At 51.8% G+C, this 13,706-nt stretch overlaps 1 protein-coding gene across 2 annotated transcripts in view; it reads left to right on the forward strand.

Moving 5' to 3' along the window:
- LOC122733360 (collagen alpha-1(I) chain-like) overlaps positions 1–2,898 on the forward strand; it is a 170,213-nt gene extending 167,315 nt beyond the window's left edge. For both annotated transcript variants that reach the window (XM_043973678.1, XM_043973676.1), the window contains 2 exons: positions 858–2,104; positions 2,742–2,898. In XM_043973678.1, the coding sequence (XP_043829613.1) occupies positions 921–2,104; positions 2,742–2,748 (1,191 nt within the window). In that variant the 5' untranslated portion in view covers positions 858–920 and the 3' untranslated portion in view covers positions 2,749–2,898. The remainder of the gene's footprint in view (positions 1–857; positions 2,105–2,741) is intronic.
- The last annotated feature ends 10,808 nt before the right edge of the window (positions 2,899–13,706 follow it).

Genomic DNA, 13,706 nt, shown 5'->3' on the forward strand with positions numbered 1-13,706 from the left:
CTAGGACATCAGGTCCTACCTGCTCTGCCCCCTGGGCATCCACTGGAGCCCATCTGCCCCTCCCCAGCCCCAGGGCTGCACTTGCAGCAGGGAAGAAGTGGGGGGAGGTGCAGGTTTGGGGGGGGGGCTTTCTCTCCCCCTGTTCTCCCCGTCTTGCCCCAGAGAAAGCATGGTGACCCTCACCCAACTCTGAAAGCTAAGGCTTCCCTTACAGTGAACGGTGGGGTGGGAGAAATGTTGCTTGGAAAGGTCTAGGATGGAGGAGAGTTTGTAGGCCACAGAGCTGGGCTTCCAGAAGACAACAGCCAATGGGCCAGATGATGGCCTAGAAGTAAGTAAGGTGGGGAGGTGGAGTAGAAGGAGGGGGGGGGAGACAAGGCAGGGAGGAGGAGGAGGAGGAAGGCTGGCTGTTTCCACCCAGGCCTGGGAGAATGGATGGCCCACACTGGGGGCCCAGGACAACAGAGGGGTAGCCAGAGCCAGAGCCAGAGCCAGAGGAGATTTGTGGAGAGGACAGGTGAGCCCATCATTCAGGCCTTAGTGCAGTTGCTCTGATGATCCTGGTACAGAGCTGAATGAGAATTGGGGGGGAGGGCAAGAAAATGCCAAGGAGAGAGAGCCAGGTCTGGCTCCTCCATCCAGGTGAGCCTCCTCAGCCTGGTTTCCCCCCATCCTCCCTTTCCTCCCTTTGGGAGGTGTTCAAGGAGCCCCCTGCTTTCAGAGGCCTAGGCTAGGCTCCATGCCCGGCCAGTGCCCTAGGCCCGTGCGCCTTCTCAGTCCCTGAAGCCAATGTCCCTCCACACCACTATACATACACACACCTCTAGTGACCCTATGTGCCTGCTATCCTTCCCAAGGTCCTGTAGCCATTTCCACGAGCGCTCGAGGCAGCAAGAGAAGCTGCCTTCCACGGAAGGAAAATGATCACCCGCTCTAAAATGTCTAAGAACAAGAATGATGGGCCTGTGAGGAAATCAGAACGCCTCATGAAGAAGCAGCAGCAGCAGCAGCAGCAGCAGCAGCAGCAGCAGGTTGCTGAGGAGCTGGAGATCAAACAGGAGCATGAGATGACAGCTGAGGGCAAGGGAAGAGGCCAGAAGAAGACTGCACAGGTGGCAAAAGGAAATCGCAGAGCTACAGCTGGCTCTGGGAGCCAAACCAACCCCCAAGATCAGATTAGCACTGGAGGCACCACCAAAGGCAAAGCTGGCCCCCGAGGCTCCACAGGCCGCCGAGGCCCTGCCAGGTCCTGTGGCGGAGCCGGTCCCCGTGGCCGAGCTGGTCCCCGTAGCCAAGCTCGCTCCTCAGGCCTTGTTGGCTCCTGTGGCCAAGCTGGGGCCTGTGACCAAGCTGGCCCCTACTCAGGTCAACCACCTGTGAAGCTCCCAAGTGGCAAGAAAGGCATGAAGAAGTATGACGAGAGAGGCAGGCTGACTCAGAATGTAGAAGACCTTTGTGACTGCCTGGAGAGAGAGTGCCTGGGCTGTTTCTACCCATGCCCTGAGTGCCAGTCTACCAAGTGTGGGCCCACCTGCCGCCGCAACCGAGGCTGGATCTACGAGGCTATTGCCAATGAGGGTGGAGAAGTGGTCAGCACATTCCTGCGAAGGCATGGGCGTGGGCATGGGCCTAGCCTTACTGGTTCCTCTGATGAAGCTCTCCCTGGTGGCCTAGTCGGTACTCGCAGCCAACCACACCCTCAATTCCAAGCTGGCCTCTGTGACCAAGGCAGCACCTATGCCCAAGCCGGGCACTCTGCCCAAGCCGGGCCCTATGCTGAAGCTGGGCCCCATGACCAAGCTGGGGCCCACGCCCAAGCCGAGGCCTATGAAGAAGCTGGCCCCCACTCATCTCAAGTACATGTGAAGCTCCCACGCGGCAAGAAAGGCATGAAAAAATATGACGAGAAAGGCCAGCTGACCCTGAATGGAGAAGACCTCTGTGACTGCCTGGAGAGAGAGTGCGTGGGCTGCTTCTACCCATGCCCCCAGTGCCAGTCCACCAAGTGTGGGCCCACCTGCCGCCGCAACCGCAAGTGGATCTATGAGGCCATTACCAATGAGGGCGGAGAAGTGGTCAGCACCTTCCCGTTTCCCCATGCTAAGTAAGGGCCTGAGCCCCATGTGGCTGGGTATCTCTCTGTGTGTCTCTGTGTGTCTCTGTGTGTCTCTCTTCTTCCTGGAGAAGCAGCTGGCTTGGCCCTCCTGACTCTGCTGATCCCTAGCAACATTGCCAGGAGCCCCATGGGAGCTTGCCCACCCTCTTCTCCCAAAGGCCTTCACTCTGAGCCCAGAGGCAGGGAAAAACAAAGGCCTCACCCCGAGAGGGGACCCCAAGCGGCCATCATGCTGGAGAATTCCCCAGGAAGTTTCTCCTAAAGCTGACTTTTCTGAACTAGACAACTCTCTTCCACAGAACGTGGAATGTCATTCCTGCCCTGCCCCCTTGCCTCCCTGCCACCCTCAGGGGTCACTGGGGCCAGGTCAGAATTCTCCTCCAGGTTCCTCAGACTCTCTTCCCTGTTCCAGTCAGTGCTCAATTCACCAAAGAAAAAGAGCAAAGACAAAATGTTCTTTCTCCTGCTTGTCACGCATTTGTTGTCCTGTATATCTGGTCGTGTGGTCATCTGTCACTTGTGTGTTTGTGATTTTCTTTCTGCTGCTCTATCTGCTTGTACATACAGTTGTCCATCCTGACAACAACCGATGGCCTAACCTCTGCTTTGCTCTGTCTCGTTGCAGGTATTAAAGAAGTCAGGAGTCTCCTGCAGCTCTCCTCAGAGTCTCCCTTATGCAGCTTATAAAATGGAAAAAATATATTCAGAGATATACATATATATTTCAGATAGTTATGAGATTCCAGAAGAGAAGAATATATATTGTTAAAGTGACAGCAGATAAAAAAGAATAAAAAAAGAGTTTCTAAAGTTAACTTCGTGTCGCATTCATTTCCGTACAAGGGGAAACGAGGGTGCCCCTTCTCTGGGCGAGGCACTGTGCTAAACGTTGGAGACCCAAGGGCAAAGCTCAAGCAGCGCCCAGCGCCCCCAGGGAGCTGCCTTTCAGCCCATGTTGACACCTGGCAAATGGGGAAGGATGCTCCAGCTGCAGACCTCTGGAGAGGCTCCTCCTCTGGCCCAACATGTCCAGCTACACTTCTCTGGTCATTCCCCTGAAACAGTATTAGACACTGCTGGGCTCTCACCTCCTCCCCCAGGGCCACACACACACACACACACACACACACACACACACACACACTCTCCTGCAAAGGGGGGTGATGGAGAGGAAGGAGAGGGACAAAGAGGGGAACGGCCTTGAGCCTGGTCTTGGGAAGATGGGGACGCCAAGCCTGGAGAAGGGAGATGTGGCCAAGCAGCGGGACCTGCTCACCCTCTTTAAGGGCTGGTATGTGGTTGGGGAATAACACTTGTTCCCTTTGACCCCAGAGGTCAGAAGCAGTTGTGGGGGGTGGGATTTGGCCTCAGGGGAGTAGAAAGGGTTGTCCCAGCACTGGGGAGTTAGTTCCTGCACCCTAGAGGTTTCCAAGCAGGGAGGGAGGCAGGATGCATGCTTAGAGCCACTTTACCTTTAAGGCAGAGACACTACTTACTAAACACTTAAACTTCTCCATGCATGCAATCCGACTTCATGAGCCAGACAGAGCAAACAATATGAACAAGGGCCCCATCTGAGAAGGAGCCGGCAACCTGCTTCCTAGGAGTGCCAGCAAGCATCTTTTACACCAGTGCTCGTGCCAAGGTGCCCTCTGTCCAGGTTTAGGCCACGTGCCTCCCTGTGAGGCAGGAGGCCAGCAAGTCTTCCTAAACGCACACTGCCCACAAGCAGAGACTGGCTGCTCTGGGCCCAAGGGTGGGGAAAGCTTGAGCCTGTCCCAGATTGGCCCTGGGAGCAGACCCTGCCTGGGGCCTCCAGGGCCTTCACCTAGTTCTGTCCACTCGTGCTCTCATTTGCCTACTCCATCCAGCAATGGAGTGGTCGTAGGTCACGTGAGCTACCACTCAAGTCTTATGTTTGTCGCAGGTTTTCTTTCTTTGGCGGTCTGTCCTATCACAGGGTCCACATCCGCTTATCAATGGAACACACATGCGTCGTCTTCGAGACCCTAACACACAAGTGCTTACCTTGGACTGAAAAACAACTTCCCCCAAACCACTCATTCTCACACCCACAGAGGGTTCAGACCAAATGGAGTTGGTGATGCTCAATGGACACACTTCTTCCTACTCTCTTCCTAAGGCCTTGAAACTTCTCCCCACACAATATCAGGCCTGTTCTCCTCCTCTGGGGCTGGGCTGGGCTGGGCTGGGCTGGGCTGGGTGGCCGTCCCTTTCAGTTCTCAAATCCCGTGATTCTTTGACAAAAGAGGGAGCAACCTCCGTGCCCAATAAGGACCCCGAGGAAGGCTGCAGGCATACAACAGAAAGGGGAGCTCTTCTGATCTCTCTGATCTCTTCTGGTACCCAGCCATCCCTGGCCATTGCTGTGACCTGGAGGCCTTCCCCAGAGCCAGACATGCCACTCATCACTAAGAGCAATCAGTCTTTATCCTGGGCACATTTTCCCTTGTCCAAGTGAATGTCGGACAGTTAAAAGGCCACCTCGGGGAGGAAAGCAGAGGGGAAGGCAGAGACAGCAAACGGAAAGATGGCCCAAATGGTTGCCAGGTGGAGAAACCTCTCATCAGCTTTGGCATCCCCAGGTCTCTGGTCCCTCCTGACTGGGTGGGAGATAGCTGGGGCCTGGACGACTAAGGCAGCCCTCCAATATTTCTCCCCCCCCCCCGCCCCCGTGCCTGCCCCACCTGCAGACACCGGGCCTGATAGCCACCCAACCCTTCCCAAGGTCATGCCACAAGCTGACCCACATCCTAGCACAGTCTGCCTCCAGGAGCAGCTCTGAGAGTGGCTCCAGACCCAGGAGCTTTGCGGGGAGGGGCAGGGGCATGGAGAGAGAATGTGATTGTGAACCTGTCACAGATCTGATTTATATATGTCTTTTCCCCCACCCCACGGTAGCAGCAGGCCCCTGGGGTCAGGGACCATGCCTTGCTTCTCTCCCTCACCTTGGCCTCCAGCAGGCCAGTGCCCTGCACCTCCCAGCCTGGTGGCTGACCACATGACAGTCGAAGTGACCTCGCTCAGGTGCCCCCTCCTTTGCTCTAAAGCCCCTCACCCTTTCTGTTCTGCTGCTGTTCTAGATCGTTTTGCATTGGTCCCATCATCCCCCCAAATCCTTGCTGAGTCCCCGGCTGAGTGTGAGTTGTGTCCCCCCACACTAGACTCTAGTCATTTTGAGAACCAGCCCTTGGGGATTTCCCCCACACATCCCTGGCCTGCGACTCTGCAAGGGATAGAGTCAGGGGGTCGCCTGGGTCCCTGAGAGGTCATGTGACTTGCTCCAGGCCACCTCAGTCACTTTGGCCTCCATGGCCTGCTGACTTTGGAGGGTAGGCCTTGTAGCCACATCTACAGACCCAGCTGCAGTGGAGCTCCTCGGCGGGAAAGAACCGATGGCTCTTTTGGAAACGTGCCTCTCTTGACTCTGGTGATGACACTACACACAGCTTTGCTTGACCTGTCTGCCCTGCTCAGAGCACCAGAGTGCTGCTGCATGTCACATCAGGGAAGGAGCAGCCACAAGCCACCCTCATGGACTTCCAGCAGGGCTCTCTTCAAGGCAGAAGAGTCACTCAAAGCGTTCCCATGAATCACTTTCACCCACACTGGCAAACTCACCCACACGATGGATGCTTCAGCATTCCAACAAAGCAGGAAGCTTGCATTCAGGTGGCACCCCTTGGCAGACCTTGAGATCCCTCTGACACTGCCAACAGGCTTTCCACCACGAATCCTACTTCCATAGGGTAAGACATGGAGATCACTGTCACGTTTAAGAGGGTACCTGATTAGCAGCCTAGAGATGCGCATAAGCAAAGAGCAGGGGGGCGGCTGGGTGGCGCAGTGGATAGAGCACCGGCCCTGGAGTCAGGAGCACCTGAGTTCAAATCCGACCTCAGACCCTTAACACTTACTAGCTGTGTGACCCTGGGCAAGTCACTTAACCCCCATTGCCTCAGTAAAAAAAAAAATTAAAAAAAAAAAAAAAGGAAAGAGCAGGGAGGGGGCAGCGGGGTGGCGCAGTGGATAAAGCAGTGGCCCTGGATTCAGGAGGACCTCAGTTCAAAGCCAGCTTCAGACACTTACTAGCTGTGTGACCCTGGGCAAGTCACTTAACCCCTGCTGCCCTGCAAAACAGAACAGGATGAAGCTTACAGGTAAAGCAGCTTTTTTCCATTGGGGGGAGTGGGGAGATCAGCAGGAAGGAGGTAGGGTTGGAAGGGGAGTTTACAGGGTGGTAGGAATTGAACAGGTGAAGAGAGGAGAGGGCAGTCCAGGGGAGGGGAGTCCAGGTATGGAGAACCATGTGTGCAAAGGCTCAGAAGAGGGGAGACAGGGCAGGGGGGTTCCAAGAAAAGGGAGGAGTTCCGTTGGGCTGGAGCCTAGGCTAGCTGGGTGGGGAGTGGCCTGAGATAAGGTAGGCAAGGTAAGGGAGTGCCAGATTGCAGAGGCCCTGGAATGCCCTGGGAAAGAGCTGCTTTGACTCAATTGGCAATAGGGAGCCATGGAAGGTTTTTGAGCAGAGCAAAGCCACCAGCAGATGTATGAACAAGGAAGATGAGCATGGCATTAGCCTGAAAGAAGCGTTGGATGGGAGAGAGAAAGTGGGCTATTGCAGTGGTCCAGGGGGAGCCCGATGAGAAGATGCAGTCACAGCAGGCATGGAGAGGAGACACGGGCAAGATGCCTATCTCAGGGAGCTGGAATCAGTCAGACTTGGTAGATGAATGGGATGTGAGAAGTGAGCGAGAAAGGAACCTGTTAAGGCTTTTTTTTGGTTGTTTTTTAAAAATTTATTTAATTAATTAATTAATTTGGGTGAGGCGATTAGGGTTAAGTGACTTGCCAAGGGTCACACAGCTAGTAATCTGTTAAGGCTTTGAGCAGGGGACACTGGAAGGCATGGGGAAGTCCAAAGATGCAGCCGCTCTATAGGGAAGCTGACAGGCTCCCTTTTTGTGTTCAGTGACGTGCCGAAGTGCTGATGTCCCGTTGGCCCTGTGGGGCTGGAACTTGGAAGAGAGCTCGGCTGCGGTGAGGGCAAGGCCGGGCTCAGGGGTGCAGAGGCGCTAGGTGAACTTAGGCCAGTGGAGAAGATTCTCCAGGGACGCGGTATGGATGCACTCAGGCTACAGGTTGCATCTTAAGAATTCTGGAAGAGGATGCCTAGCCCTGCAAAGAAGCCAAGGAGAACCAGGCAGGAGGAACGGGGAAATGCTGGTGTCTGTCTCTAAGGCCCAGGGAGGAGGGGATGGTCAAGGGCGTCCAGTGCTGCTGTAAGGGTCCGGGGGCACGTGGGCAGAGAAAAAGGCCATTTTGTGGGGATTCGGGAAAATGTGAAGATCTGTCTCTGACCCGATGATGCAGAGGGAAGTGAGAAGAAGCAGGGAGACAGGGTGATGGCTTAAGGCAATAGTGATCCTAGGAGAGGGAAGCACCCCTCCAAGACCTCGGGACTGTCCCTCGGGCAGGGCTGGATTCAGAACCAGACATGGCTTCCCAGACATGGCCAAAGGGGTTCCTTGTTTTTCTGACGGTAGAGATTGTCTGGCTTTGTCAGGTAGAGCTATGTTGGTCGGTAGTCATTGATAGGGAGAAAATTGCATTTTATTCATTGAAATAAATTAATCTTACTGTAAATTATTGTGAACCAAATTGAAGAGGTTGTATTCACTATTAGGCTTTCAATAAATCACATTTTTTCTCTAAAAAGATCACACCATATGGATCAGTTTTCCTGATTTTTAGCAATCTCTTCTGCCTTTTTCCTTTCTAAAAAATATTATTTGTTAGGGAATGGTTATCTGGGAGGGGAGGGGGAGAATTGTTGGTGATGTAGAAACAAAAAGAACCAATTCAATATATCTTTTTTTTTTTTTAAAGAACCAGCCATTAGCTTAGAGAGTAGGTGGTGAGCCAATGAAAACATGGGGGGAAGGCCCCCTTTGGGGAAAGTGGAAGAATGAAAGGGAAGAGAGATGTGGGATCGGAGAAGGGTCAAGGAGGCAGCGTCTAGGGCATTTCAAATGGATACAACTGTAGATTAGTTTTGGCCTGAGAAAGTACTGACCTAAGCCTTCTCTATGAGGTGTGTACATTCACAAATAGGTTTGGCTGAATTCGGGTTAAAAATCTCACTCCAAGTCCTTTGGATTTGAAGTCTCCAGGCAGGACCAGACAGAGGAAACACTCAATCAAACGTGTTGATCATAGGGTCAGGGTGACACGAAGGAAGCAGCTTGTGAATAGGATAACCTTCTCCTGTGGACATCGACTCAACTGGGTGCCCCATGTTCCCGGGCTCTCAGCATCTTGGTGTTAATTACGTATCAAGAAAGTCTTTACTCATTCCTTCCATTTCTAGAAACCCGGGTCCAATTGGCCAACATTACCACTACCCAGGCCTGTGTTCAGGCTCTCAGGAGAGTCACTATCAATCGTCCCCTTGTTACCTTCCAGGTAATTGGACAGAGGACGCTCCAAAAGCAGCCTCCTTGCCTTCCCCCAGAGGAGCAGGGTTTATACTGATTTATCTTTGCAGAAGCATCCCCAAGGGAGAATGGAAGGTCCTTGGAGGCAGGTCCTGGTCCTTCTCTGTCTTGGTCTTGGTGCCTGGCCCCTGAGCAGCACTAAGGGAGAGAGCAGAGTGAGGAGACGGGGGCTGTGGCACTGGATGGGGGAGATGGCTTCTGTGCAAACAGGCTGGGGCTTCTTCACCCCCAACTTGATTCTCTCTCTTAAAGGGCCAGGAAGCCCCGTGGCCCTCACCTCTGACCCACAGCTGAGGCTGAAGCTGCATGTATCCAGCGTGAGGGGCATTCCCAGTTTGGGAGAGTGGAGAGGTAGGTCACATCAGTTTTGTAAGAAGCCCTAGGTATGTCTCTCTATGTCTCTGTCCCTCTCCTTCTCTCAGTGTGTTTCTATCTTGCTATCTCTATCTCTTTTTTTCTTTCTCTGTTTCTCTCTCCCTCCCTCTGTAACTATCAGTCTCTCCCCCTTTCTCTGTGTGTCTCTCCCCCCTCTCTGTTTCTCGCTCTTTCTCTGTTTTCCCTCTCTGTGTTTCTCTCCCTCTCTCTGTCTCTGTCAATTTCTCTGTCTCTCTCCCTCTATCTCTCTGTCTCTCTCTGCATTTCTCCCTCTCTGTCTCTCTCCATGTCTCTCTCTTTCTGTTTCTGTTTTTCTTTGTCTCTGTCTTTCTCTCCATTTCTCTTTCTCTCTGTCTCCATCTATCTCTCTCACTCTCTGTCTCTCTCTCTGTTTCTCTCTCTCCCTGTCTTTCTCCCTCTATCTCTATTCCTCTGTTTCTTTGTGTCTCTCTCCTGTCTCCCTGTTTCTCTCCCTCCCTGTGTCTGTTTCTGTATTTCTGTCTGTCTCTGACTCTCTCCCTCTCCCTATCTCTGTCTATCTCTGTTTTTCCCTTTTTCTCTTTCTGTCTTTGTCTCTCTCTGTTCCTCCCCTTTCTGTCTCTGTTTCTCTCCTTTTCTCTCTCACGCTGTCTCTTTCCCTCTTTCTATCTTTGTTTCTCTCCTATCTGTCTCCGTCTCTCTGTTTTTGTCTCTCTCTGTTTCTCTGTCTCTGTCTCCGTCTGTTTCTCCCTCTCTCTCTCTGTCCGTCTTTCTCCCTCTATCTCTCTCTATCCCTGTTTCTTTCTCTCTCTCCTTTGTCTCCATTTCTCTCCGTCTGTGTCTCTGTTTCTGCATTTCTGTCTGTCTCTGACTCTCTCCCTCTCCCTATCTCTGTATATCTCTGATTTTCCTTGTTTCTCTGTCTTTGTCTCTCTCTGTTCCTCTCCCTCTCTGTCTCTGTTTCTCTCTCACACTGTCTCTTTCCATGTTTCTCTCCTTCTGTCTCTTCCTCTATCTCTCTTTCTCTCCCTCTCTGTTTTTTCTGTCTCTCTCCCTGTCTCTCTCCTTCTCTGTCTCTTTCTGTTTCTCTGTGTATCTCTGTCTGACTCTCTCTCTCCTGTGTATCTCTCTATCTCTGTCTCTGTTTTTTACTTTGTTTCTCTGTCTCTTTCTCTGTTTTTCTGTCTCTCCATGTTTCTCTTTCTCTTCTCTACATTTCCCTGTTTCTCTGACTCTCTCCATCTCTATACCTTCCCTAGCTCTTTTTCTGTTCCTAGCTCTCTTTATATGTCTTTCTCCCTCTCTCTCTTTCTGCTTCTATGTGTCTTTCTCCTTGTGTCTCTCTCTCTCCTCTGTCTCTGTTTCTCTGTGTCTCTGTCTCTTTCTCTCTCCTGTGTCTCTTTATCTCTTTTTGTTTTCCCTCTTTCTTTGTCTCTTTCTCTCTGTCTGATTCTGTTTCTGTTTCTCTCCTCCTGTCTCTTTCTCTCCCTGTCTCTCTCTCTCCTTTTGTCTCTCTCCCTGTTTTTCCCTCTCTCCGTGTTTCTCTCTGTCTCTGTCTCTTTCTATCCATTTCTCTGTTTCTGTCTCTCTCTGTCTCCCTCTCTCTTTCTGTCTCTCTCTTTCTCTGTGTCTCTTTCCCTGTGTCTCTCTCCCTCTGTGTCTCTCCCGTCTCTTTCTATTTCTCTGTGTCTCTGTATGTTTTCCTCTCTGTCTCTCTCCTGTGTATCTATCTGTCTCTCTCTGTTTTTCGCTGTCTCTCTCTGTTTCTCTCCCTGTCTCTGTTTCTGTTTCTCTCCCTCACTCTCCCTTTCTCTCTGTGTCTCTGTTTCTCTGTTTCTCTATGACTCTCCCTCTCTCTGTCTCTTTCTCTCCATTTGTTTGTCTTTCTCCTTCTGTCTCTACTTCTCTCCCTCTTTCTGTTCCTTGCTGTTTATATCTGTCTCTGCCTTTCTCCCTCTATCTCTCTGCCCCTTTCTCTTTTTCTCCCTCTCTGTTTGTCTCTGTCTCTTTTTCTGTCTGTTTCTCTCCTTCTCTCTCTCTTCCTCTGTCTCTCTCCTCTGTCTCTATTTCTCTGTGTCTCTTTCTCTATCTCTGTCTTTCTCCTGTCTCCCTCTCTTTCTGTTTTTCCCTCTCTCTTTCTTTCTGTTTCTCTCCCTCTCTGTCTCCTTTTCTCTGTTTCTGACAGTCTTTCCCTCTATCTTTGTTTCTCTCCCTCTCTCTATCTCTTTCTCCCTCTATCTCCATCTCTCTGTCTCTGTGTGTTTGTCTTTCTCTTTGTTTTTCCCTCTCTGTTTCTGTCTCTCCCTGTCTCTGTCTTCCTCTCCATTTCTGTCTCTCTCCTTGTCTATGTCTCTCCCTCTCTGTCTCTTACTTATCTCTCCCCTTCTCTGTCTCTGTCTCGTTCCCTGTTTCTCTCCATCTCTGTCTCTTCTTCTGTTTCTGTCTTGTGTCTCTCTCTTTCTCTTTTTCTCCCTACCTGTTTCTTCTCCTTCTCTTTTTCTCTCTCTGTGTTTCTCTGTCTCTCTGTTTCTCCCCTGTGTCTCTCCCTTTCTCTCTCTTTGCCTGTCTCTGTTTCTCTCTCCCTCTATCTCCTTCCTGTGTGTTTCTCTGTCGCTCTCCTTCTTTCTTCTTCTCCTTCTGTGTTTCTGTTTCCCTGTTTCTCTCCTCTCTATTTCTGTCTCTAGAACTGTTTCTTTCTCTGTCTCTCTCCCCATCTCTATGTCTCTGTCTCTGACTCTCTCCCTCTCTTTATCTCTCCCTGTCTCTGTGTCTCTTTTTCTCTCCCACTCTCAGTATCTTTCTGTCTCTGTCTCCCTCATTATAAAAAATGGACTCCAATCCTGTCTCTGCTCAATTTCTGAGGTGTCCTTGAACAAACCATCATTTGACGTCTCTAGTCCTCGCTTTCCTCTTCTGTAAAATGAAAGGAGCTTAAAAGATCATAATTAGGTCTGGTCAAGTTCTAGAACTATGATCTTATGCATGACCATGGGCAAGCCCCTTCCCCTCCCTGGGCCTCAGTTTCCTCCCCTGTAAAAGGAGGCAGCTTTCCCCGGTGACCTTGGGAGGCCCTTCCAGCCCTAACTCCATCTTTCCCCTGCTGGGGGCAGAGCAGCACCTGTGGCTCTCCCTCCCTGTGGCTCTCCCTCCCTCCCTGTGGGTGCCCCTCTATCCCCCCTCCCCTCCTCTCTGCCCCTTCCTGTGCCTTCCCCTACATCCCTTTAACCCTAGGGGGCAGAGCAGGCTCCTTCCTTTCTGTCTTTGGGAGACCTCAAGGCAGGGAGTCTCTGAGGGCCTCCTGAGAGAGGTAGGCCTCGTTTCTCATCTTCCATCCTTGGGGAGGGGAGCAAGGGGCCGGGGTTTGGGGCAGAGCCCCAAAAGGAGCTTCTTGAGGTACTGAAGCCACTATGGTTGTGTTTCACCTAGGGACCGAGTGCGAGGTCCTGCCTTGGGCCTCTCAGGCATGACTAGGCATTTCCCAAGTGCTTATATAGCCCCTTGGCCAACCGGTGCTGGGCAGGGGAGGTTTCTGCAGGGCATTCAGCAGGTGTTGTGTGTTATAATATGATGTGATAATTATCTAATTTAATTGTCACGTAAATAATTGATACTTGATTAAGGGGCTAAGGGCTCTGAGCTGGCATGATTCATGGAGACACAGGTGACTGAGTTATGTAACTGGAAAGAGGCAAGGTGGGGCTCAGTATCCCCATGGTAGAAGGTGAGGAGCAGGGACTGCTGTCTGTGTTTGTCTTCCCAGTGCCTAGCACAGAGTCAGGCACATAGTAGGTACTTAATGCAGCAGGTGCACCCAGTGTATCTTCCAGAATATAAGGAACTGGGGCAGCTAGGTGGCGCAGTAGATAGACCACCAGCCCTGGAGTCAGGAAGACCTGAGTTCAAATACGGCCTCAGACACTAAACACTTACTAGCTGTGTGACCCTGGGCAAGTCACTTAACCCCAATTGCCTCACTGAAAAAACAACAAAAAACCCCAGAATATAAGGAACTAGAAAACAGGCTGGACAGACTCTCTGAGAGCCTCCTGGACCCATCTCTGGAGTTAAAGGATCTGGGTTCAAATTTGGTTTCTGGTATTAATATCAGTGTGACCTTGGGCAAACCCCTTCCCCTCCCTGGGCCTCAGTTTACTCCCCTGTAAAAGGAGGCAGCTTTCCCAGGTGACCTTGGGAGGTCCCTTCCAGCCCTAACTCCATCCAGAGTAGACCCTCTGGCTCTCCCTCCCTGTGGGTGCCCCTCTATCCCTCTCCTCCTCTCCTTCCTGTGCCTTCCCCTACATCCCTTTAGCCCTAGGGGGCAGAACCCTTTCTGTCTTTGAGAGACCTCGAGGCAGGGAGTCTCTGAGGGCCTCCTGAGAGAGGTAGGCCTCGTTTCTCATCTTCCATCCTTGGGGCAGTGGAGCAAAGGGCCGGGGTTTGGGGCAGAGCCCCAAAAGTTGCTTCTTGGGGCACTGAAGTCACTATGATTGTGTTTTACCTAGGGACCGAGTGCGAGGTTCTGCCTTGGGCCTCTCAGGCCTGGCTAGGCCTTTACCAGAGAAACAACCAGGCCCTCGGCCAACTGGCATTGAGGAGGGGAGGTTTCTTCAAGGGATTCAAGATGTATATGATATAATATGATCATTAATATAATATTTGATGAGGGAATTTTAAGCTTAGCTGATCCATGGAGACATAAATCGAGGAGTTATTAATTAATG

This window comes from Dromiciops gliroides, chromosome X (assembly GCF_019393635.1).
Source record: "Dromiciops gliroides isolate mDroGli1 chromosome X, mDroGli1.pri, whole genome shotgun sequence".
Taxonomy (NCBI): domain Eukaryota; kingdom Metazoa; phylum Chordata; class Mammalia; order Microbiotheria; family Microbiotheriidae; genus Dromiciops; species Dromiciops gliroides.